Source organism: Solanum pennellii, chromosome 12 (assembly GCF_001406875.1).
Source record: "Solanum pennellii chromosome 12, SPENNV200".
Lineage (NCBI taxonomy): Eukaryota > Viridiplantae > Streptophyta > Magnoliopsida > Solanales > Solanaceae > Solanum > Solanum pennellii.
Window position 1 is genome coordinate 60,480,421 of NC_028648.1, and position 24,797 is coordinate 60,505,217.

The window sequence follows — 24,797 nt, forward strand, 5'->3', positions numbered from 1 at the left end:
TGAATGCAGTTATTAATGTGATTCCAGAAAAGGCATGGCAACAAGTGTTATACTAAGCACCCCCTCGAGGTTTCAACGAGTCCGGACACCAGCATTTTGGAAATAACGGTGAAACAAATTCATGATACAACGAGGAGTTCCAAAGACGAGAACAAAGGACAAAAGTATATACTCAAACGAGAAACTATGAGTGGGGCTATATGTCTAGTTTATTCGCGCCCACTCAAAGATCTGAAGACAGAACAAGTAACTCTACTATAACAAACATAAAAGGAGAAAACTACAACTTGCTAACTATGAATTTGAGTCCAATTGCAGGAACAGATAGAAAGATAACAAAGGAACACATGACCAGATAGGATTTATTTTCAAAGCGTTATAGCTTATAGCCTCGGTATATATATATCCATTCTGTTCAAATCAAACCTCTTTAAACAGAGCTGATTTACTTAGAAACAATCAACGGAGAAAGTTGAACTTCAGCTGGACCTTATTCTCTTCTGACCGTCTCTTTGATCTGATTGATTAGCATTGTTTGATTCACCCTCGGAGAAAGCTTCCATAGATGTGGTAACAGAACTGGAAAGATCAGCATAGAGATCAACTACTCTTCTAATATTGTTATTTAGCTCTCTAATTAGACCAACATTTCGAGTCAAGTTATCTGGGATTGTTGACTCGTGGTTCTGGTTGATCTCGTTGATTAACAACCTGTTCTGATCCAAAATGTTCTGTACTTGCACAAAATTCTTTTGCAGTGTCTGAACTACCTTACGGTCAACTTGAACTCCATTACCAGTACACGAGAATACAACATCTTCCATCTCAGTCACCACTCAATAAAATAAGAAACGGCTATCAAATACTGCATATAGAAACATAAAAGTTGCCTTAGATCAACAAGTCGTTAAAATCATAAGCAAAAAGGCACAAGTTTCATAAAATTAAACAACTAAAACACCTTTGAATTTTTGTGTAGTTAATGGTGAAAAACACACATGAACCATCACCATTTCGAGAGTTTCATACCTCAATTATTAGTGGTTCCCTTTTCTTGTCTAAACAATCACTATCTATTCACCTAGGTGTGTTCTAATACATAGATATCATAGTTGCCAATCTAGCAAGCTTCAATACCAAATTAGTTTGGCTAATTAGGTCCATCACATGTCCAACACTATTGAATATAGTGTGCGCGATTATGCGGATAAGTTCCAAGAAATACAATATTTAAAGATCCATACAACAACAACATACACAACGTAATCCCACAAAGTGGAGTCTAGAAAGGATAGAGTGTACCCCGACCTTACCCCCTACCTTGGAGGTAGAAATGCTATCTAGAGCAAACACAACGAAGCATTCTATAAACACTAACTACAACAAAACATAAAACAATAATCGAAATATAAAAAACAACAAATAGTATTAACATAGATCAAAGGGGCAAGAAACTACAAAAGAAAAACCAAAAAAAAAAAAAAACTAATCTAGACTATCAATTTATCACAATCCATCTCTTAACAAACTCTATAACGCTAAATGATTTCTTCTGATCTGTCCTAGCCTTGGTATACAGAGTAACCATACTAGTGCAAGATGACATGTATTCCGTGAAACTACAAACGAAGTGCACGCAAGTTGGTCCAAACACCACAATTATCCAATCAAACAAAAAAACTCAACCTAGGGCTAAAATCTAATTTTGTATGTATAGAAAGAATTTGAACATCAAAAAATTGAAAACATTTAAGGCAATGGAATGGAACAAAACCTTATCCAAATTCCTACAAAGAAAAACCTAATTCAATACCTATGTAAACAACAAGATAACCATAGACTTCAAAAATTTGATTTTTACCCATGTAGTAAATGCAGAAATTCAAAGAAATAGAGATTTATAGAATAAATAAACTCTTATAAAAAAAAATCATAAAAAATTTGTTAAGAAAAGTTTAAGGAGGAGAGGATTACCTTAAAATTGTTGAACATATGAGAAATCCCAAATCATGACCGAACGATGAAAGACTTCGATTGTCTCAATCGTTTACTTTAATATAGGTATTTCATATGAGGAAAAAAATGGATAAATATATACTGCTTTCTTTTTCTTTTTTTTTAATTGGTATCCGCTATTCACATTAGAGTCCGACAATATAAGGGTTGGTACAAAAAAAATTTATTCCATATTAAAGGTAAATAAATATTCTCTCCGTCCCATTTTATATAGCTACATTTGAAATGTTTAAAAAATAATGAAGATTTTGAAATGTTTATCAAATTGTCCTTAAAAAAGTAAATTCATTTTTCTCTCTTTTCATAAATGTATATTAGAGGACATCTATAAAATTAAGAGGGACCACCAATAAGGGCAAAGAGGAATTGTAGTTTTAAATACTTATCATATAAGGAAATGACATTCTCTTTGCGACTGACCAAAAAGAAAAAGGTGTCGCATAAAATGAGACGGAGTGAGTACTTTTTTGTCCTTTTTCATTTGTTCAATTTTCATTTTTGTATTGGTTTATTTTTACTTGTCATCTTTAACAAATCAAGAAAAGATAATTTTTTTTTACCTATTAAATTATTAATTTATTTATCTAAAGAGTTAATGTTTTTGAAAATGATAGAACCTCTTTAATGAGTAAATTGTTTTTTGAATTCTATTAATTAATATTGTAAAATGATAAACTTACTTGTTAATTATTATTTTTTTAATAGTTGTGTCAAGTCAAAATGAATAAGTGAGTAGGGACGGATGGAGTACTTACGAATTGATGTATTAGGTTGACAAATTAATATTAGTAAAATTCATTTATTTTTATATGTACTTCCTTCTTTCGTTTTTACTTATCACATATTTCTAAAAGAGATTTTTACTTGTCATTTTTGACTGATCAAGAAAAGACAGTTATTTTGTAATGTTTTAGCCTTACTATTAAATACCCTTTCCACTTCAAAATAATTAAATTATTGGAGGTGTTTCACTCCTTTTAAGAAAAGAAGATTATGATATAAATTAGACATTACTTTTCATTTTTATCCTTATTATTTACTCTCTCCCTCCGCTTTTAATTGTCATGGTTTCTATTTTTAGAGTCAAACTATAAAAACTTTAACTAACATTTTAAGATGTATTTTTTTATCATATTGATATGTAAAATTGCAATTTATAGTACTTTTCATATAGTTTTTGAATATTTAAATTTTTTGTTTAAAATATCAAATTAATGTAATATAATTTAACTTTGAAAATTAGTCAAATTAACTTTCGAAAAGTGCAACATGACAAATAAAAATAGACTGAGGGAGTATGTTCAATTAATCTTTAGAATAATTCAAAGCAATTAAAGTTTCTTGACTCATCAGATAGAAAATTCAAATGAAGGGCAAAAATGGAAGAATGTTCTAAAAGTGGCCTTGAAAATTGAACAACCAAGTTAATTTGAAATATGAAAAATGTCTCAACAGTTCCATTATTTTGAAACGGAGGGAGTATTATTTTTCACATCATTTTTCAAGATGCAATACTAAACATTAATTAGTAAAGATAATATAGTAAAATATTTATAACACTCATTATTTTTTAACTGATGTATCAAGTCAAATAGTAACAAATAAAAGTGAACACAAACAGTATTTCATAACTATAATTAGGGGTGTACAAAATCGAATCAAATCGCAAATCGAGTTAAATCGAAAAAAGAAATGGACTAGTGGTTTGGTTTGACTTGGTTTGGTGTAGGAAAAAAACCCGACTATATTTGGGTTGGGTTGGTTTCAACTAAAAAAATCAACGCGAAACCAAATCAACCCGACATTATATATATAATTTTAAAATTTTATTTTATACATAAAAATACTTACTTTGATATAATCTTTAAATATCTCTTATACTTTTTCATAGTTTTTATCTTTTGATATACTTATTTCATGTTTGGAAGCTAGAATTCTTAATGATCTAATAAAGATTATATTTCATACATGTTTGTAATTATAATAAAATTTAAATAAAAATCAAATTAATAATAACGCCAAAAGAAATCAATTCAACACTAAGAATGACATAATCTTGAATATTTATTTTTTAATTTTATATAGATTTAGACAATATAAAATACATGATCTAATTTTACTTTCTTTTAATATTTAATCATGTGACTAATACTTACTAAACTTATTTTAGCATGATTTAGTACTTTAAATTATAATAAATTTCGTTATGACTTATTAATTTGCAATATTTGTTTTAGGCGATTTTATTATTATTTTTTTGTTGGATATTTTAGTGTCATTGATTATATCATATTTTTTATTATTTTCTTAAGAAATAACTTAGATAGTTGCATTTTGATACGACTAAAGAAATATTTGAAGTGCAAGTAAATTGTATGTTTGTATGAATACTTTATAAAAAAAACCCGAAAATCCGAAAAAAATCCGAAGTTGAAAAACCCAAGTTTTATTGGTTTGATTTGGTTTATAAATTCAAAAATTCGACACAAATGATTTGATTTTATATTTCAAAAACTCGAACCAACCCTGTCATGTACACCTCTAACTATAATATTATTAAAAACAAATTGTGAAAAAATATTATAATTTAAAGGTATTTGCGTAAGAAAAGGAGGAACGACTAATAAGGTGTGAATAGGAATTTAGGAGTTTAGTTTTTGCAAGGAAAGTTTGAATATTTTTTTAAAAAATTAAAAGGAGAGAATTAAATAATAAAACATTGGGTCAAACTAAAAGTTATTATAAGTTGAAAAATCATAGGTAGGGATGACTACATTATTGTTTGTGACTTATTAATACTTTTCAATTTGCAAAACATATAAATAAACAAAAAAATATTTATAAATTAGTTTGATTAACTTCTAAGTTTAATCAAATACTTAACCACTTTTCTCTTTGTATGCCATAATCTATACCCACTTTAGTGTAACATTTCTTTTTTAACAAAAAATCAGAAAAATATTTAAAATTATTTTTAAATTATGTAAAATTGAATTAAAATGCCTTACGTTAATAGTATAGTTATTACTTTTGATTTAAAATGCTTTTTTTTTTAAGGGAGAAGAGTCTGATATACCCCTCAACTTTGTCATTTAGAGCTGCTATACCCCTTGTTATGAAAGTGGCTCATATATACCCCTACTTGTAAACAAATGGCTCACATATACCATTTTCCTCTAACGGAAATGGAAAAAAATAATAATTTTAATTTTAATTTTTATTATTTTTTTCTAAAAAATATAATCCATATGAGTAAATTTAATCATCGTCAAACATATTTTTTTTGACTTTTTTTTATTTCAATGACTAATTTATAATTATTATTTTGATAATCAAATTTATTTATGTTTCACTAATATTCTTGTAAAACTTATTGTAGATGACCAAATTTTTTCTTCGAATACGAAATTAAATTACAATACACACAAAAAAAATAGTTTAAATTTTTTTTCTCTAAACTAAAAATGAAAGAAAAAACAAAATAAGAATAAGAAACTCAAATAATTATAATAAAAGAAGTCAAAATAATTTATGTATGAAAAAAATTAAAATATATCTTGAACTTTGATAGAAGAATCATATATACCCAAAATATTTTTTTTAAAAAAATTAGAAGTAATAAATTTAAATTTAAAGCTAATTTTTTAACTTCCGTTAAATGAAGGGTATATGTGAGCTATTTTGTAATGACAGGGGTATATGTGAGCCGTTTGTATAACGGTAAGGGCATATATGAGCCACTTTTATAACGAGGGGTATATCAGCTCCATATGACAAAGTTGAAGGGTATATCAGACTCTTTTCCATTTTTTTAATAATAAACATATTTCTTGTGCTTTTATTACAAGACAAGAGGTTTTAGAGTTATATTTCATTACAAACATAGAGTTGTAGTGTAGTAAAGGGACTGATCTATCCTTAACTAAAAGTCTTAGGTTCGAACCATAAATATGAAGAAAATTATATTGAACGCACTAATATGGATACCCACCACCAAATAGGAAACGAACAACAAAAAAAACTAAAAGTCTTAGGTTCGAACCATAAATATGAAGAAAATTATATTGAACGCACTAATATGGATACGCACCACCAAATAGGAAACGAACAACAAAAAAAAGTTATATCTTACTCTCTTTGTCTCTAATTACTTGTTTATTTTTAAATTGACACACCTATTAAGAAAATAATTGTGAGTTATCTATTTTACCCCTATCAATTATTGAAATATTTTAAATTGCTATGTGAAATATAAAAGTTTTATGTATATCTTATCTAAATAGTGAGTGGTCAAATGGCAGAATTTTTAAGATAAGATATAGGATACACTTTCAACTAGAAAAACACAGTTTAGTGACTTTCTAAGTAAGATATTAATAATTGAGTAATTTTTTAGATATAAAATGAAGTTGAGAGTGACTTTTTAATTAAGCGGAGTATAGTAAACTTCTAAGTAAACTATCCTAAAATGAATGACTTTTTAAGTGATCTATCATAATTAAGTTGAGTGACTTTTTAAGTGAACTACTGTAATCAAGTTGAGTGACTTTATAAAAAACTATTATAAATTGATGATCATCTGAGATATTACCTCAGCTCTAAGTGAATTTCGAATATCTACGACGATTACAATAACGACTTATTATGTATCATACTTCTTAAGGAATGTAATGAGATGCTTGAAATTTGAAATATCGAATTTGAATTCTAAAAGTAAAGAATTTCTTGATAAAAAACAGTTTATCCTTTTAGTATGCATACTTAGCACAAATCAGGATTAGTTAATGAAGTAGACTTCAGATATCAAATGGCTAAATAAAAAAAAATGTTAAGTACTCGAAAAGATGGAGCCAGAATTTCAATATTATGGGTTCTGAAATTCTTAAATGATAATAACTGGATATTTATAAATTTTTTTATAATTTTTTTAACACAGAAATATTATTAAAGCAAAAATTATTATATTTGATTGTTCTCGTATCTGAGCTTCTAGCTCCATCCCTAGTGCTTTTTTTTTTAGTTGTTCAATTATTTTTCCTTTTATGATTTCTTTCTTTTGTCAAAATTTTCTACTAACATTGATTTCTCCTACCATAATTTCTATTGCCTGAGAATTACTCTTTTAGTCCGTCCCAAATTATGTTACGTTTCTTATTTCAAGAATCAAATTATATAAAAACTTTAATTAATATAATATTTTAAAATTTTTATATAATTTTTAAATATTTAATTTAAAATAATAAATTTTTCTATTTTAATTTAATTTTAAAAATTAGTTAAACTCGAAAAATTACTGAAACACAATAAATATAATTGGACAGAAAGAGTATACGTAACATCAAGGAAAAATAATGATAATTGAAATTTCTCTCTCACACCAAGACTGTATAAAAGTCAAACTTTTTTTTAAAAAAAAAAGAGAAAAAAAAAAGGGAATCTCCTAAAAGTAATATAATACTCCTATTTCTCTTTTAAGTTTAATTTCTTCCAGGTGTAATATGACTTTTAAAAAAGAAATACTATACAGTTATGTAACACAATATAATGCTACTATTTTTATTATTAATTAGACAATTAAGAGCACTGGTGGGATCTAGCTAATTACGTAAAATTAGATTAGTGTGTATTAATGTTTATGTTATCATTAAATTAATTGTAGGTTTTCAGTAACTATCTCCAACAAACTTGCCAGATTGTCAAACAATATTGGACAGATAATATTGCATTTTCTGGATAATAAATAATCAATGAGACGTACGTATAGTTCTTGTTACGGATTTTATGTAATAAATTAAAACGTAATAGCATGTATTATCACGAGTTTCGAGGCGGGGTATATCAAAATCATTTGGGGTGACTTGGGGGTGATTTGTTTTTTTATATGGTTTTGAATAATATTCAGTATCGCTATTATACCTAATATTTATTTCGTTATCATGTCTACATTCGTGTATAACTGACTCAGACTAGTTTAAAATTGAGATTTAGTTGATTGAATATTATCATACATTTTCGACTTATTGAATACATGATTCTAAATAAGAGAACATCAAGGTCGAGGATTAAATAGGATAGACAATTAGTAAATAGTCGAGTGTTTTCTGCCATTTTAGGGGTAGATGTGAGTAAGGTTATTAGCTTGATTTTATTCATCGATTTTATTGCTACGGGTGTTTCTTTTGTTTTGGTTATCTTTATTTTTTTACTGTCAAGAATTTTTATTTCATCGATATTTATATCGTATAGCTTGTTACTCTTGCACGTCTTTCAACCTTATTTTGAAAATTAAAAATAATTTTCTCGAGTCTAAGAATTTTTGAGAAACAACCTTACCTCACTTTATTCGTTTCTCCAGACCCTATTTGTGAAACTAATGGTAAAATTAAGTTTTACCTTTCTTACAAAGGAGAAGGCAAAAGATGCAAGTAACTTTCATTAAAAAAGGGAATTATATGAGAGAAAGGCATGGTCCCAATTGTACAAGTAAACTGCAGAAATATTAGCAAACTTGTGTATATGTGTTTTATCATTTAATATAAGATAATGATATTTTGGGGGACAACTTCTTCTAATTTTTACCTCCCCCTCCCCCTAGCAAGGGGGTGGGATGTGGATATTAAATTGTCATACTATAAGTATATGCATATTGAAAACTTGACAATTGCCAAGTTCTAAAGATCACAAAATCATAAAAGATAAATCATATAATATAATACATTACTATAATTTGTATAGAAATCATGGGTAGAAAGCCTTGTTGTTCTAAAGAAGGATTAAACAAAGGGGCATGGACTCCCTTGGAGGATAAAATTTTAATGGATTATATCAAAGTTCATGGTGAAGGAAAATGGAGAAATCTTCCCAAAGGAGCTGGTAAGCTTCAAGTTAGTACTATTTTCTTCTTGTATATTTATGTATAATTCATGTATATGAAAATTACTAACCACTCATTTGGTCTGCGTGGTCAAATCGGCTCTCTTGTCTGTGTATCTCCCATGCACCCCTTGTTGTTGATATGTATGATGGGAGAGTGTTATTTCTTTTAATCCACTATACAGGTTCTAAATTTTCTCCTGAATATTCAGGATAATTATAATAGTTCTATTTTTTACCTAACTTTTCGCAAAAGGTCGTACATTATTATTGTCAACCAACTTCGTGACTTTTTACTTGTTTGATCTTGTTATATCATCCCTGATTCTCTTTTTTGGGATTTTATCTTATTTCGTCCGTTTAATATTTACTTAAATGATTTTTTATAATAAATTGACAGGTCTTAAAAGATGTGGAAAGAGTTGTAGACTAAGGTGGCTAAATTATCTAAGGCCAGACATCAAGAGGGGAAATATAAGTCCAGATGAAGAAGATCTCATAATTAGACTACATAAGCTTCTTGGTAACAGGTCATTATTCTTTTAAGATTCAATTTTTTTTAGTCATTTGTTTAATATATAATTAGCTAACTGAATTATCACATAGGAAAAATACGTGTGACATATTTTGCACTCATTGACTCAAAATCTTAGATTGTTCTGCTTCTACACGAAGAAAAAAGAACAAGCAAAGAGTAAATTTGTTAAATTTATTCATTGGGTGTGACATTATGCACTCACTGACTCAAAATCATAGATCATGTTGCTTCTACGAAGAAAAAAGCAAGAGGAAAATGGAAATACGTTGTAATTTTTCATTTGATGTGATGTAATATATATGAATGTTTATAATTAGTGCAGATGGTCTCTGATAGCTGGAAGGCTACCAGGACGAACAGACAATGAAATTAAGAACTATTGGAATACCAACATCGGAAGAAGACTTCAAGAAGGAACACACTCTGGTCAATCAAATCGTGTAATATCTTCAAATCGTCAACGTCATCGTTCTAGTCATGCAAAATCAACCATACCAAATGATCAAGAACATGCAAGTCCTCGGGATTCACAATATTTGCTGACGGACATTAGACAGGGGGGATCATTGTCCTCCTCCTCCCCGTGTTTGGTTGTCCACACAAAGGCAATCAGGTGCACTAAAGCTTTCATGAGTCCTACTACTAGTAATTCAGTAGTAGACACACATGAGACTACTGAACATGATAACCATCACAAGGTAATGACAGAGGAAAACATGACAACTAATATTTTAACACCTTCTTCATCATCGTTCTCAATTTCATCATTGTCCGAGCAAGTATCACAACAACAACAACAACAACAACCAGTATCAGAATCATATTCCCCAACAAATTTGTCCGTTGAACTGGAGAATTATAACTTCAATTTCATGTTTGGTTTCGATGTAGACGATCCTTTTCTAGCTGAGCTTCTTAATGCACCTGATTTACGTGACCAAATTTTGGAAAATAGTACTACTACTAGTAGTACTATTGTTAATGGTGCCATTAATAATTCCAACAAAAATGAAAGGCAAAGGAGCTATTTTCCTTCAAGTTCTAGTCAAATTGCAATTTTCTCAGAAGAGACGCAACACAACGATTTGGAACTTTGGATTAACGGGTTCTCGTCTTGTTAATTATTTGAAATGTGTACGTGGTTGATGACACGACTCATAAATATGCACTCATAAAGTTGTTAGTAGTGTCAGATTCAGAATTTTGAATCAGTAAATCCTGATGTTTATATGTAATTATTTTTATTTATTTTCACCTATCCCCTTAGTTATATCATATGAACTAAATGCTTTTAGTTGATTTGAATTAACGTATTTGTTGTTTCATATGTACTAAATGCTTTTAGTTGATTTGAATTAATGTATTTGAATTTTGATGTATCGTACGTACTAATGCTTTTAGTTAATTTGAATTAATGTATAATTATTCGGTGTTTAATATTCATATTAATTAGAGTCCGATTAAATTTAAATTCGCACCAGAAAGTTCCTCATTGAAGGGTAAAGTGTTTCCTAACAAAGGTGACTCTATATCCCGTAGGACTCGAATCCGAGACATTAGGTTAAGGATGGATGAGAACTTGCTACTCCACCGCACCACACCATTTGTTGGTTATTTTTTGGGTACCACAGAATAATTAACCTACATCCGCTAGTATCTCTGTTACCGTCTTTGCCCTTCGAGTAAGCACGTTGTGGTGAATACTTTATGCACATTGCTTAAATCCCTATTATGTAATAGCCTGCAAACTACTCTATGATGAATACTTTATGCATATTGAATAAACCTCCATTATGTAATAGCCTGCAAATTACTCTGTGGCGAATTCTTTATGCACATTGGGTAAACCTCGACTATGTAATAGCGTGCAAACCACTCTGTGGTGAATACTTTATGCATATTGAATAAACTCTCACTATGTAATAGCCTATCAATCGATGAAAATTGAAAAACCTTTCAACATTACTTTTTCATTGAATCACAAGGGGTAGTTATTAATATTAAATTCAAAATTTAGAATCAATGAGTTCGGTTGTTTGTATGTAATTGGCCACTCAATTGTATCATGTACGAAATCAATTGCTTTATATAGTTTATTTGAATTGATTAATGTATTTGATGTTTGTAGGGATTGGCAAACCTTTCAAGATTATCTTTCTTATGGTATTAATTAATTAAGACAAATAAGTCAGGTCTCTATTAATAAAAATATTTCTAAAATTGGTCTCACATCAATTCTTGGTTCCTCTTCCTTTAATGTCTCGATTTCTGAGTTTTTATAATATTACTATTTTTCTAATTAGGGTTGATTTTTTCCTTAGTTGAGAAAGGCATCTAAAGCAATTTTGGCAACATGTGACTATATTTGTCTTTGTAATAAATACTCCATGAAGGTTATTTTCATAGAAGACAATCACATAGTTTGTTTTTTCTTACAAAAAATGTTCAAAGATATGCAAGAAAAAATGGAAGATAAAATTTAACTCTTTGTTTGGATGATCGTTACGTATTATTTTATCAAATATTGAAAAGATATGCAAGAAAAGATGGACCATAACAATGTAATTCTTTATTTGATTGGTCATTACATATTATTTTATGATGTATTGTATTGTTTGATGAATACAATATTTTATTACTTAATTTCTAATTTATCCTTATTATTTATATATAATATCATCTTCGAAAGTGTTGAATTTATGATATTCAAAAGGTGATAATAAATTGTCATTTTAATTGTTGTTTCTTAAAAGATATACCAAGTAAATATTAAACAAGTAAAAATGAACGGAGGATGTAATAATCGAATACAAAATGAGAAGAAAGAAAAAAACAACACGATCACACAAAAAAGATTGTTACATAAATGAAATTTTTCATCATTTTATAATAATGAATATAGTGATACGATTCGATAAAATTAATACAATACGATAGAATTGGTATCAGCCATCCAAACAAGTTGTACTCAAATTGGTTAGTACCACACAGCATATTTAAAATCAATCTTTCAATCCATCCTAAACCTAACTCGTTTACTCAACCTGCTTAAAATAAGTTGACTATATAAGAAAAACTCTTAATAACATTTAACTAAAAGTATATGTTGTTCTTCAATTTCTAACATTTTAAACATTAGAATTGTCAATAATGACATTTAACTAATATATTCCTTTTGTTCAATGTTATAGAGGTGTATCTATTATATAGTTAAAACTATGTAAGTCCTGTTAAAAAATAAATCATATTTAGAATAAATTGATCCTAAATAAATCTAAACATTGATTCCACGTAAAGTTGAATGACTTTAAAAACTATTGAACAAGTTGTATAATTTTTAAAACACAAAATAAAACGAATGACTTTGATTATCAATTATACTATAATGTTCGTAGTCACATACTCTAATTGGACACCCTTCATTGAAAAAAAATTAACATATATACGAGTCCAAGGTGTTTGAGATGGTGATTTGGAAAGCGAATAAATAAATTATCACTAAAGTTGGTTGAAAAATGGGGTCTTTATACCACTTTCAAAAATTGTTAATTGGAGTCTCTTAAAAAAAATCTAGTCATAAGTAGAGGGATAATTATATATTATATGTTAGTAAAATAATCTATGTTTTTTTTTAATCTTAATTTATTTATATTGTTTTCTTTTGTTTAAATCAATAGTATATTATAAATTTTTACTTGACATATTTTAAAATTATAAAATTCATAGTATATCCTCTCTAGTCCACATTGAGTGAATTATTGGGGATTTATTGGGGATATCACACATTTTTTAAGAAAAATAAGTTGGTCATAAAAAAGAATTACTTTTTACTATTATTCTCTTCATTATTTCTCAATTAATCTCTTAGAAAATATACAATAGTTAAGAACTTCTTTAAATAAAAGATAATCGTAACAAAAGTTTAAATCATAATATGGACAAGAGGGTAGAGGGAGAGCTTTATTTAATTAAATGTTTCACACTGTCACACACGTATAGCGTATATATTTTTGGGGAACTTTCACATATAGCCACTTAAAAATAATTATTATTCTTTATAGCTATAGTTTGATGATTACATTGTGTAGCTACATGTTATATGGAGGAGAGAGGCGAGCGAGACTGGGAGAGAGAGAGGAGAGAGGAGCGAAAGAGGGGAAAAGAGTGGGAGAAAGGTGAATTGAATATATATTGGTTAGATAATTGTATATTATGCATATGTATTTGTATATATGGCAAAAGAGATTGGGAGAGGGAGGAGAGAGGCGAGCGAGACTGGGAGAGGGAAAAGAGAGGTGAGCGAGACTGGGAGAGGGAGGAGAGAGGCGAGCGAGATTGGGAGAGGGAGGAGAGAGACGAGCGAGATCAAGAGAGAGGCGAACGAAAGATGGCAGTGATTGGGAGAAAGGTGAATTGTATATGTATATAATTGTATATTATACATATACATTTATATATAGGGCAAGCGAGATTGAGAGAGTGGGGAGGGAGGCGAGCGAGATTGGAAGAGGAAGGAGAGAGGCGAGCGAGAAAGGGAAGAGAGTAGGATAGAGGTGAATTGTATATGTATGTTGGTTAAATAATTGTATAATATACATATGTATTTTTATATTCTGACGAATTATACATATACAAAAGTGACTAATTATACAAACTCGAAGTCAGCACATGTAATTAATGTATATGCTGTCACGAGATTATAGCAAACTAGCTTTGATAAGTAATTAAATAGTATAAATTTATTTTGTTACGTAATTTTTTCTATATTTTAAATAGTTCACCATTTTATTTCTTGTCAAACTAAAATAAGATAGATAAACAAATTGACTATTCATCTTGGAAACCATTAGCCTTGATACAAGTTTGTCGGATTTATTCTTTCTACTATTTAAAAATTTATCAGATTTAATCTCTTAATTATACATTTATCAACTTTAATCTCTTAATCATATATTTATCAATTTTAGTCCTTAAACTATATAAAAAAACTTAACAGGTTTACTCTTTGACCATTTTTATACTTCCATCGTCCAGTATTGTTTGTCATGATTTCTATTTTTAGAGTCAAACAATAAAAACTTTGACTAACATTTTAAGATGTATTTTTTCATCATATTAATATGCAAAAAATTGTAATTTATAGTACTTTTTATATAATTTTAGAATATTTTTTGTTTAAAATATCGAGTTAATGTGATCCAATTTATCTTTAAAAATTAGTCAAATTGACTTTCTACTAGCGCAACATGACAAACAATTCCAGACGAAAGAAATACAAATAACTTAGCTTTGTAAAAACATAATCCATGTCTCGAAAAATTAAATACTTTATCCATTTTTCAATTATTTCTTTCTCTCCCCTACTGTTACTCTAAGTTACCTTTACGTAAAGAATCTTAATATCAACTATTCAAAATAAAAATTAGGGAAAATGCACAAGTACCCCCTCAACCTATGCCCGAAATTCCAAAGACACACTTATACTATATTAAGATCCTATTACCCCCCTGAACTTATTTTATAAGTAATATTCTACCCCTTTTTAGCTTACGTGACACTAGTTTGAAAAAAAAAGTCAACCATCGTTGGACCCACAAGATAGTGCCACGTAGGCTAAAAAAGGATAAAAAATTATTAATAAAATAAGTTCAGGGGGGTAATAGGACCTTAGTATAGTATAAGTGTGTCTCTGAGATTTCAGGCATAGGTTGAGGGGATACTTGGGCATTATCCCTAAAAATTATGAGGAAAGAAAATATAACTCATAATTTTATTCAACAGATGATAAAATGAAGCATATTAATGCTATTCATGATTTGAAAATGCTAAACTTTATTATAAAAAGCAAAACATGTTTACCTGTTGAATTCAAATTTTGTACTCAAATGATTTTATTGAAGGGAATTTGTTTAATTTTAATAAACTGAAATTTATAAAATGATACATTTACAATTTTTTTATTCTTTTTTTATTTTTAGAATAGATTGATTCTTATTCTATTTATTTTATTTTACCTAGAGAAATTTGAGTGATAAAGAATAATTTTCTTTGTATGAAAATAAAATAAATTTTCTTTTGCGCTGATTATGAACTATTACTAGCCAAAAAAGGAACACATCATGCTCATGTCATTAACAATAATTATATATTCTTTATTTATCTTATTAATAAAATTTTGAACTCATATTTCATTCCTCATTAATTTTATTTTAAATTGTTGAAGTTATTGGTCTTTTCAAAATATTTAAAAGATTAAAATCCATAAATGTATTATTAATAGATATAAATTTTTGAAGACTATAAAGACTAAAACTATTAAGTGCATAATTTAAAGCTAAATAGGACAAAAGTATTAGTCAAGACCATTATAAATGAACTTGGTTAAAGGATTTGATATTTTTCTATAAATTTGGACGCACTGCTAATTTTTCAGTAAGGGGTGCTGTGAAGAGAGGATCCAGAAATCGTGAGGGAAGCAAAAGAATCAGCAAATTCTCAATAGCTATGGCTGCCGATTCTCGAAAAGGTCTCATTACTTGCTTCAATTTCTTCAAACCTTGTTTTTTTTTTTTGTTGATGATGTAGAGATTGATTGTTGATTTTGATGGTTGATTTTTGATTGTTATGTAGTGATTGTTCATTTAAGAGCCACTGGCGATGCTCCGATTCTTAAACAAGCGAAATTCAAGGTTTGTTTTCTTCGATCATATTCCCCTAATTCTAAACCCTAGCTATATATTGCTGCACTGCCATTGTACTTTTTCCTTTGACTGTTGAGTTCTTAATACAACATAACATACCCAGTGTGGTTCCACGGAGTGGGGACTGGGGAGGTAGAGTTACACAGACCTTACTCGTAACTTTGAGATAGGAAGGCTGTTTCGGATACACGAAATATAGTCCGAAGCCTTCTAGATAACGGAAGTACAATATTTAAGGAATCGGTGTGAATTTATGCTGGAGATTTGATAAAGGTAACTTAACTTATTAGCTAAGTGACTCTATGAGAAATCAATCCAAGCTTGATGTGTTGACCCTCATACTTGGGTATTGACAGTCTTATTAAGGATGGTATTCTAATGGAATCTTCACAGACACCTATCCAGCTCCTTATGTGATGAATAGAAGAAAGAGAGAAGATAAATTAAAGTATGATTGAATACCGTTCATTGGGATGTTTGACAACCTTCTTTTTCCATTTAATTGTTTTCATGTATCCCTGTTTATTTTCATTGTTGCTAAAGTGCAGATGATGAATCAAAAGAGACCGAGAATGCGAGTCCAAATTTGTGTCAACCAATTAATTAATTATTCTTGAGTTCTGAATTAGTTGGATTCGACTATATCAATCCTTTGTATCAATTCTCCTTACTGGAGATAATGCTTAGGTGAGTATGCCCAAACGAATTCCATATCTGTAGGTGATTCTTCATGTAGATTATCTTTGTTTTGTTCGTCAACCTATAGGTGGAGTGCATAAAGGGGAAAATTAGGACTCTGGTGGTCATGCAAAGAGTCCAAGATGTCCTACAATTTTTTGCCTCCATCCTTCATGCTTTCATACACTATTGTGATTATTCCTTAGGCTTCCTATCCTTTCTCTTAAGCCAAGTGTTTGTAGGTTGTGGAGATCCAACTGGAAAAGGGAGCTAGTGTATAACATTGTGATTTTGTGAACGTACAAGTTAGGTTGTAAATCAACCCTCAAGTATAATACCGGCATAAATGCAGCGGTTGGTTTTCTCTCAGCAGTAGCACTGGTGGTGACCTGATGGAGCTGGTTATAAGTGGGGCTGTTGGTTTTCAGCATAAACGGATCCTTCATTTAGGAGCTGCTGGTTCTCTTAATTAGGTAGATACTGGTAGTAGCTTGTGACGGTTTAGAAGTTGAATCTCTCAATAATTCATAAAACGACAATACTAGAACTCTAAAAGTCTATTCTTCTTCAAGATTTTCCAATTCTTGAAGTCCAAGATCCATTTCATTATATTGCTCCTCATCTTCTTCCTCCTTGGATTCTTCATCGATTAGGGTCGAGTCAGACTTGAATTTGTAGATGTAGTATGGACTCTTTTACCCTTGTCAAGTGACCGTGAAGTTGAAGAACTTCCCCTAGAAGACAATAGATGTTCTCGTTAGCTCTAACTGTCGTAGCAATAGTTCCTCAATCAAGATCACCTCCCTCATATACTAGTTCATCTTCTTTATCTTCGGGGCATCCAACTGACAATTCATTTGCCCCCCATCAATATTATCCAAGACAATCACATCAATGGTATCACGAGCATCTTGACGACATTTCAATGTTTTATTGTACACGAGATTATTGAGACATGATAGTGCAAGCCTATTTCTCTTTTTCGAATGAATCTGCCTATAAGTTGTAGTGATCAATTAATAGATACTACTAATAATATAATTTAGAAATTAGGATATAAGTCTTCTTCTCATGTGTTCAAACACACTCCAACTTCACTCACATAAGGATAAGTTGCAAATTAGACTTAATACTTTCATAGCAAACTTTTGCAACATTGGAGACCGACTACCATCAAACAATAGAAAAATAATTATTAGGTTAATAAGTATAATTATGTCAAATAACTTAAGTAAAGCTATAGTGAACTAAACCAAATCACTTACCTGTTGACTTTAAGGGTATTTTGGGATTGACCACAACCAAACATCCTATTTGCATTTTTATTCTTCAAAAGCTCAGCGATTAGTTATCCTTCTGTTGTTATATTGGGGTTCATCTTCTCGACACATCTATGATAATCCATCCACACTTCTGAATCTAAGATATCATTTTCTAGAGCAATATAAAACAACCCTGACTTCAAAATATGGCGTGCCGCAGAGGCCGATGGAGTTGCATCAATAATTTCAAACACTTTCTCATATTGCCTTTGAACTCTACCAAAAGCCCGTTCTATAGTTTTCTTGGCTCAATCCATTGCTTCATAAATATAGCCCATTGGTGGGGGTTTTTCCCCATCCACCAAACAAAGCACTTTCGTCATAGAATTGCAAACTTTTAAGTGTATGAACAATATCATTCCGAAAGTATGCAGAAATAAGATGGTTGACAACTTTCTTCCCTAAAATTTCCTTTGCAAATTCATTTGGTTGAGAGGACCAAAGTTCTCAAGTTTCTCTTTTGTACGTACATAACTTGCAAAGTCAATAAGGCCGTTGCCAATCTTATCTTGGCCGGTTTCACCTAACTTCTTTCATTAGTGAATTTCTCATCAAGTTCAACAACGACCTTTGACTAATGTAAGATGGATCTTGACTACCTTCTTAAAAGCTGTAAAAGGAATATTATAGTATTTAGTAGTTAATTAAGAAAGTTAGAGGATATGAAAGTCATTTTATCTTGAAGCATATGAGTTAATTTTGAATATGTTACAAAACATCAAATTGATACTATGAGCAACACGTGAAGTCCAATAATGTGTGGGTATAGATCCAATCATGTCACCTGCTTTAACAAACTAGCATTATCGATGAAAACTCCTACAACATCTTCCGATTTGATTCTCTCAATAGTGCTCTCGAACAAAAGTTGTACATTTTGGTAAAATCGATAGAGTCGTCGTTAGCATCAACAAAACCAAGAAAGACACTACCTTTTGGAGGATTATCCAAAATATTAATGATCATTTCTTCCCATTCATTTGTCCATCATAATGGAAAATTCAAATTTTGTCCATTGCACTTTATGGTCATCAACAATCTTGTCCACTTCTTTCACTTTTTTTTAGGTGAGTAGCTGTAACTTCATGAAAGAAAAAATAGGAGACTTCATCCTGGACTTTGTTATCCTACGACCTCAATGAATTTATCAAATGTTGTTTTGGGCCCAGGGTTGAAGCCACCTTTCATGAATTTAGAGTTATTTACCTAAAAAAAGAGGTGACGAAAGTGGACAAGATTATTGATAAGCATGAAGTGTTATGGAGAAAGTTTGCATGTTCCATTATGATGGACAACACAAAATGGTAAAATGATCATGAATATTTTGTTGAATTCTCCAATAGATAGTGTGCTTTTTGGTTCTGTTGATGTGAGCAACAAATCTATCAATTCTACCAAAATGTACAACTTTTCAAGAGCACTATTCAGAGAATCATATTGGAACATGTTGTACGAGCTCTCACCGATAATGCTTGTGAGAATGTTAAAGCGGGTGACATGATGATAGGTGTGTACCCGCACATTTATTGGACTCCATGTGCTACTCATTGCATCAATTTTTGATGTTTAGTGACATGTTCAAGTTTAACACATATGCTTTAAGTAATTTCTCTCCTATCCTTTAAAGTGATTTATAGTTGGTACTTTTTAGCTACTAATTACTATAATATTACTTCAACAACTTTTAAGAAAGATCAATTCTTGCATTAGTCAAGGATCATTTGATGAACTTGATAAGAAAATTCATCAATGTAAGAAATTTGGTGAAACTGGTCGAGATAAAATTTGCAACGGCCTTGTTGTCTTTCCAAACTACGTATGTACAAAGGAAAACTTGAGAACTCTGGTCCTCCCAACCGTATGGACTTCAAGTAGATTTGTGAAGAAAATTTTGGGGAAAAAAGTTGCCAACTATCCTGTTTTTGCACACTTTGGAATGATATTATCCGGACACTTATAGTTTGCGATCCTTTGATGAACTATGTTGCGCGGACTCTTCAGTTTTGGAGCCGAACCCGTCTTGACGGGTGCGGGGTGTGGGTCGGATTCGGTCAATCCGATCCGGATGCTTTGACCAGAGTCGAAAAAAATGGGGAAGAAAATACTAATTAAAGCCCGGTGAAAGTTAGATGACTTTTCTCCAACGAAGTTGTCACAATGTTTGATTGATCCATAGAAAAGAATACTTGTACAAGAATAGAGAGGAGGTGAGGGCTCCATGGGAGAGAAGAATATATTCAATATCTTGTTCTTGAAAAAGAAGAGAGTAAACTTTTTTTTCTTGAAAAGGAACAGGGAAGGCTAAAGGTTTTTTTTGGAGAAGAGAGGGCTTTCTTGGGAGAAGAAAGGGCAACACCAACATTTCTTTTTTTATAATAAATTAAAAAATTATAATTTGTTTAAAATTAATTGCTGCGGTAACTAGTCATAATTAATTTATGCTTTTAAATTTGCACATTTATAATTGCTATGTTTTCAAGTATAGAGTTTTACAAGACATTTGAGCCATCTTTGGCACAGACTCTGCACACTCTCTTTATTGTCATATTTGGCTAGACTAATGCAATATTATACCTCTCATCGGTCCCAAAATGTTTGACAACATTTGACCAGATAAGATATATTGTTTTTTTATGACTGAGAAATCGGAGCCAGCCCTTAGGACCAATCGCAGCCTTCGAAACTCGGGGATAATGGGTCCACCCCTCTTAACCTTATCCACTTAATACGAAAAGCTTAGTTCACATGCAGTAGATCTCGAACCTGTTACCTCAGTACCAAGTCCATCGACCTTTGCCACTTGAACAATGCCTGGGGTTTTTAAGATATCTAGTTTATTAATGTTTTCTACTTTTATATGCTGGAACCAGGCTTGAGATACTCCCCTACTATAGATTTAGAGTAATTTTCTAGATGTTATTGCATCCAATTAAAGATACAAAGCTGTACTTCCTAGATTTGAAAAATAGGTTTTACAATTTTCTGTGCTCTTTTTCCTGTCATGCGTTTATCTAATTATCAAATTGTATATAAACACCAACATAGATTGCAGGTACTGACAAATTCATCAAAGTAATAGATTTTTTGCGCCGTCAACTCCATAGAGAGACATTGGTAAGCCCTTTATCTTTTTTGAAATTCTAACATACAGAAGAAAGAATTGCTCACAATTGTTGAAATTCTGAAGCACTGTGCAATAGAGTTGTGATTACTGATATATTCTTTCCCCTCTAGTTTGTGTATGTCAACAGCGCCTTCTCACCAAATCCAGATGAGTTGGTAATTGATCTATACAATGTAAGTTTCATGCTTATATTGTCTTTGCATGTAATTATTCAAGATGTATGTCTTTTGCTGACCAGACATTTTACCTTCGTTAGACAACCACTTTACTGGAAGATGGATATAGTGTTTTTTTTCCTTTTCCTTATTTTCTTTGACTGGAAGATGGATAATGTTCCCTTTTTAATCACCAGGCTTTAGTTTTGTACTGGTGTTCTTAGGATGGATGTCCTTTGGTGATCTTACATTTTACTTTCATTTGAAGTTTTTGTTTTTGTAAAAAAATAATTGTTTTCTCATGACACTTATGTGCTAAGTTGCGTGGACTCTTCTCTTTCTATGCCACACCCGTGTCGGATTCTCCAAAAATACACTACTTTGGCGAATCCCACATGCGCCCTTTAACATTTTTGAAGAGTCCGAGCAACATAATTTATGTGTTCCCTCTCTTTTCACAACATACATTTTTTGACGTATGATAAAATTTCCTTTATTGACAATCTTTGAAGATTCAAAAATCAAAGAAAGTGACAACTTGTTTTTTTTCAGTATTTGGTATAAACTACAGTATGAACCAAATATCTTCTTCGACCAACAGTCCACAATCTCTAGACAGTCAAAGAGAGACCAATATATCATTCTTTTTTAAGGCACTTAGTTGTTGTTTGCCTTGGGTTCTCTTTGCTATTTGAAGTAAAACAAATTTTAACAACTCAGCATCATACATGAGCTGTCGATGCATTTATGGACAATCGGTAGAAAATTATATGTTTCTTTTTGAGTTTTCCTATTTTTGCCTCGTCTCTTCTCTCCTTGCTTATGTCATTGACTATTCATTCCTTTTCTTGAGCTGGTCTAGTTACTAAACTTGATTAGACTGTTAACTTTGTTTTCAGATCGTATTATTGATATATTATCTATTTTCTCTCCTTTTTCGCAGAACTTTGGTTTTGATGGTAAGTTGGTGGTCAATTATGCATGCTCTATGGCGTGGGGCTGAGAACTCCTGGTTGTTTGCGCTACAACGCTTCAAAGCTTCAAAGCCTCCTCCATACATGAGTAAATAGATAGTATGTAAGATAGAAACCCGACATCAATGATTAGTCAGATTGATGTTCTGTAGATTGTTCAGTATATAACTACTCGTATGATTTCTATATCGATGCTTTGTGCTTCAGTAGTTTCCTTATGGACTATTCACCAGCTCTTCAAAGTTCAGACTTGGATATCTGTTATATTCGTATGAGAAGTTGTGAGTCCCTTTCAACTCTCACCATTGCCACCCTTTAATTCTGTAAAGTTAACAATCCTCTTTCATTGGTGTGTAATTTCAAATTTGTTTGCAACTTTCATCTTTATATTGGGATTTGATTGTGCTCAGTTAAAAGAGCTCCAAAAGTTAGATATCGAGTATTACATTATGCTAACCCCATGGAAAGTTCTTGTGTTGCATCCTTTGTTCAATATCCATTTGTCAAGGATTGTGGTACGATGGATCGAATCCCTTCACTTTTAATCAGAGGTTTCGGGTTTCTAGGCTAGGGGGTCACTTCCTCTTCCAGCTAAATGGACTCCCAAAGTAGATATCGAAAGCTGCATTATGAGCCTGTCCTAGTTCTTCCATGGTAAGGACACATTAACTCTCTACCAATGCTAAATCCATTTTAGAATTCTGTTGCAGTAGAATAGACATTTGTGTCAATGAAGAGGCACTAGTGACCATATCTTGCACTACTGAAAGCCTTTGTGGAAGGGGAGTTACTCTAGTCCACTTCTTCCTGTTCCAATAGCTTGCCTATTGCCTATTGCTAATTGAAGGGCATATAAGAAGTTCTACTTCTTATGTCCCAATTTATGTGACACATTTTTCTTTTAAGTCCATTCCAAAAAGAATGTAGTCTTCCCATATATTGAAAATAATTTAATAACTTTAGAATTCTTATTTTACCTCTAAGTGAAATGAGACCATAAACTTCAAAAAAAGTCTTTATTTCGTAGATTTTGTGTCAAGTCAAATGGTGGCAGGTAATTGAGATGGAGGGAGAACCAATTTGGGGTTTTTAGTTATCATTCTATCTTCTTTTAGTGTAGTCACTTTCTCTAACCATGTGCCTTTTAGGACCACTTAACTCAATGCACCCTTTGTCATATAAAACATGCATGTTTATGCAATGGTTTATTCATTTATATATATATTGGTAATCTAATACTTGTAATTACATGATTGAGCTTAAATGGGACAATAAGGATCGATATAGCCAATCTCGATTTGTTTGAGACTGAGGTGTAAATGTTGTTGGTAATCTATAGTAATTACAACATTTTATTGCAATACAATTGAACAAAGAAAAGAGGAAGATAGTATTTTGGAACTTGAAAATTTGAATTGGTTTACAAGTAGTAGTATTGAGGAAACTAACAAACATTCTACTTGTCAACTAAGTTGGTTGAGGCTACAACATTCCTTGATGAAGCACAGATCAAGAAGCTCAAGGGTGTGCTTGGAGGCACTAGCTATGTAAGTTCTCTTGCCTTTGATCCTTCTTTCTAGCAATACAATGTTATTTTGAGCTTAATGAGTAACTTGCATGCTACTTAAACAAAGAAGTCTCTAGTTTTAATGTGTGGCAATGCTACCTATTATACAACTTCGTCTGTCCTGATTTACGTGAAATTGTTTACTTGACATTAAGTTTAAGTAAGTAAGTAAGACTATTGAAATTTGTGATCTGTAATGCTCTGGTGACTATTATTCATTTTATTAAGGGTAAAATAAGAGTTTTAAAGTATAATTGTTTTCAATTATAGAAAAGTAACATTTTAATATCATATAAATTGAGACACATGGAGTAACTGTAAAACAAAGAAGAAAGCCTACATAAAATCGCTTATTTAGAAAATGAATTACTAATAGAATAATATTACGATAATTTAACAGAACAAGACCACGAAAATGAAAGAGGAGGAAATTTTTTTAAAAAAAAAACAGCATAGAAAAGGAAATAAGAAGNATTACAATATTTTTCTGTACAACGAAAGGTCTAGAATTGTTTTATTGATTAAATAACAAAATAGTGAAATAATTTTATTGTAGAACAAGGAATTAGTGGGTAATTAGTGATAGATAATAGTGATTATTTGAGCTAAAAAAAAACAATTCATACCTTTTCCAATTTATATCCACTAACTAACATATACATTTGATGTTTTAATTTAATATTAAAATACATAAATATCGGTGTATCATCTTCATGGTTCCTTGGAGAGTTGAGGGTGGAGGGCAGCTACATATAGTCCAAGGTGGTTAATCAGATACTATTTGTCAAAATATTATATTATATGTATATAGAAAATTGTATGAAATATATATCAAAAATTATTTTTTAT

At 30.6% G+C, this 24,797-nt stretch overlaps 3 protein-coding genes across 4 annotated transcripts; 2 read left to right on the forward strand and 1 right to left on the reverse strand.

The window, feature by feature from the left end:
* Positions 1–94: 94 nt before the first annotated feature.
* On the reverse strand, positions 95–2,103 carry LOC107007468 (protein ELF4-LIKE 3-like). 2 transcript variants are annotated; one of them, XM_015206094.2, is made up of 2 exons: positions 1,975–2,103; positions 95–865 (listed from the first exon to the last, which is right to left on the reverse strand). In XM_015206094.2, the coding sequence occupies exon 2, from the start codon at positions 822–824 to the stop codon at positions 480–482; it is 345 nt and encodes a 114-aa protein (XP_015061580.1). In that variant the 5' UTR covers positions 825–865; positions 1,975–2,103; the 3' UTR covers positions 95–479. The 2 variants fall into 2 exon arrangements, with proteins under 2 accessions (XP_015061580.1, XP_027769521.1); XM_027913720.1 differs by lacking the exon at positions 1,975–2,103 and adding an exon at positions 1,814–1,916.
* A 6,600-nt stretch (positions 2,104–8,703) lies between these two features.
* On the forward strand, positions 8,704–10,606 carry LOC107006824 (myb-related protein 308-like). The gene is made up of 3 exons (XM_015205342.2): positions 8,704–8,889; positions 9,290–9,419; positions 9,750–10,606. The coding sequence occupies exons 1-3, from the start codon at positions 8,757–8,759 to the stop codon at positions 10,546–10,548; spliced, it is 1,062 nt and encodes a 353-aa protein (XP_015060828.1). The 5' UTR covers positions 8,704–8,756; the 3' UTR covers positions 10,549–10,606.
* Positions 10,607–15,792: 5,186 nt separating this feature from the next.
* On the forward strand, positions 15,793–22,768 carry LOC107005460 (ubiquitin-like protein ATG12). The gene is made up of 5 exons (XM_015204058.2): positions 15,793–15,953; positions 16,058–16,116; positions 21,174–21,242; positions 21,363–21,425; positions 22,351–22,768. The coding sequence occupies exons 1-5, from the start codon at positions 15,932–15,934 to the stop codon at positions 22,408–22,410; spliced, it is 273 nt and encodes a 90-aa protein (XP_015059544.1). The 5' UTR covers positions 15,793–15,931; the 3' UTR covers positions 22,411–22,768.
* Positions 22,769–24,797: the final 2,029 nt, after the last annotated feature.

What these genes read in the sequence shown, in the direction of transcription:
- LOC107006824 (XM_015205342.2), top strand. Translation starts at nt 8,757, where the DNA reads ATGGGTAGAAAGCCTTGTTGTTCTAAAGAAGGATTAAACAAAGGGGCA. An exon ending in AAATCTTCCCAAAGGAGCTG is followed by an intron (nt 8,890 to 9,289) that starts GTAAGCTTCAAG and finishes ATAAATTGACAG; the next exon opens with GTCTTAAAAGATGTGGAAAG. An exon ending in CATAAGCTTCTTGGTAACAG is followed by an intron (nt 9,420 to 9,749) that starts GTCATTATTCTT and finishes TAATTAGTGCAG; the next exon opens with ATGGTCTCTGATAGCTGGAA.
- LOC107005460 (XM_015204058.2), top strand. Translation starts at nt 15,932, where the DNA reads ATGGCTGCCGATTCTCGAAAAG. An exon ending in TTAAACAAGCGAAATTCAAG is followed by an intron (nt 16,117 to 21,173) that starts GTTTGTTTTCTT and finishes ACACCAACATAG; the next exon opens with ATTGCAGGTACTGACAAATT. An exon ending in AACTCCATAGAGAGACATTG is followed by an intron (nt 21,243 to 21,362) that starts GTAAGCCCTTTA and finishes TTTCCCCTCTAG; the next exon opens with TTTGTGTATGTCAACAGCGC.
- LOC107007468 (XM_015206094.2), bottom strand. Translation starts at nt 824, where the DNA reads ATGGAAGATGTTGTATTCTCGTGTACTGGTAATGGAGTTCAAGTTGAC.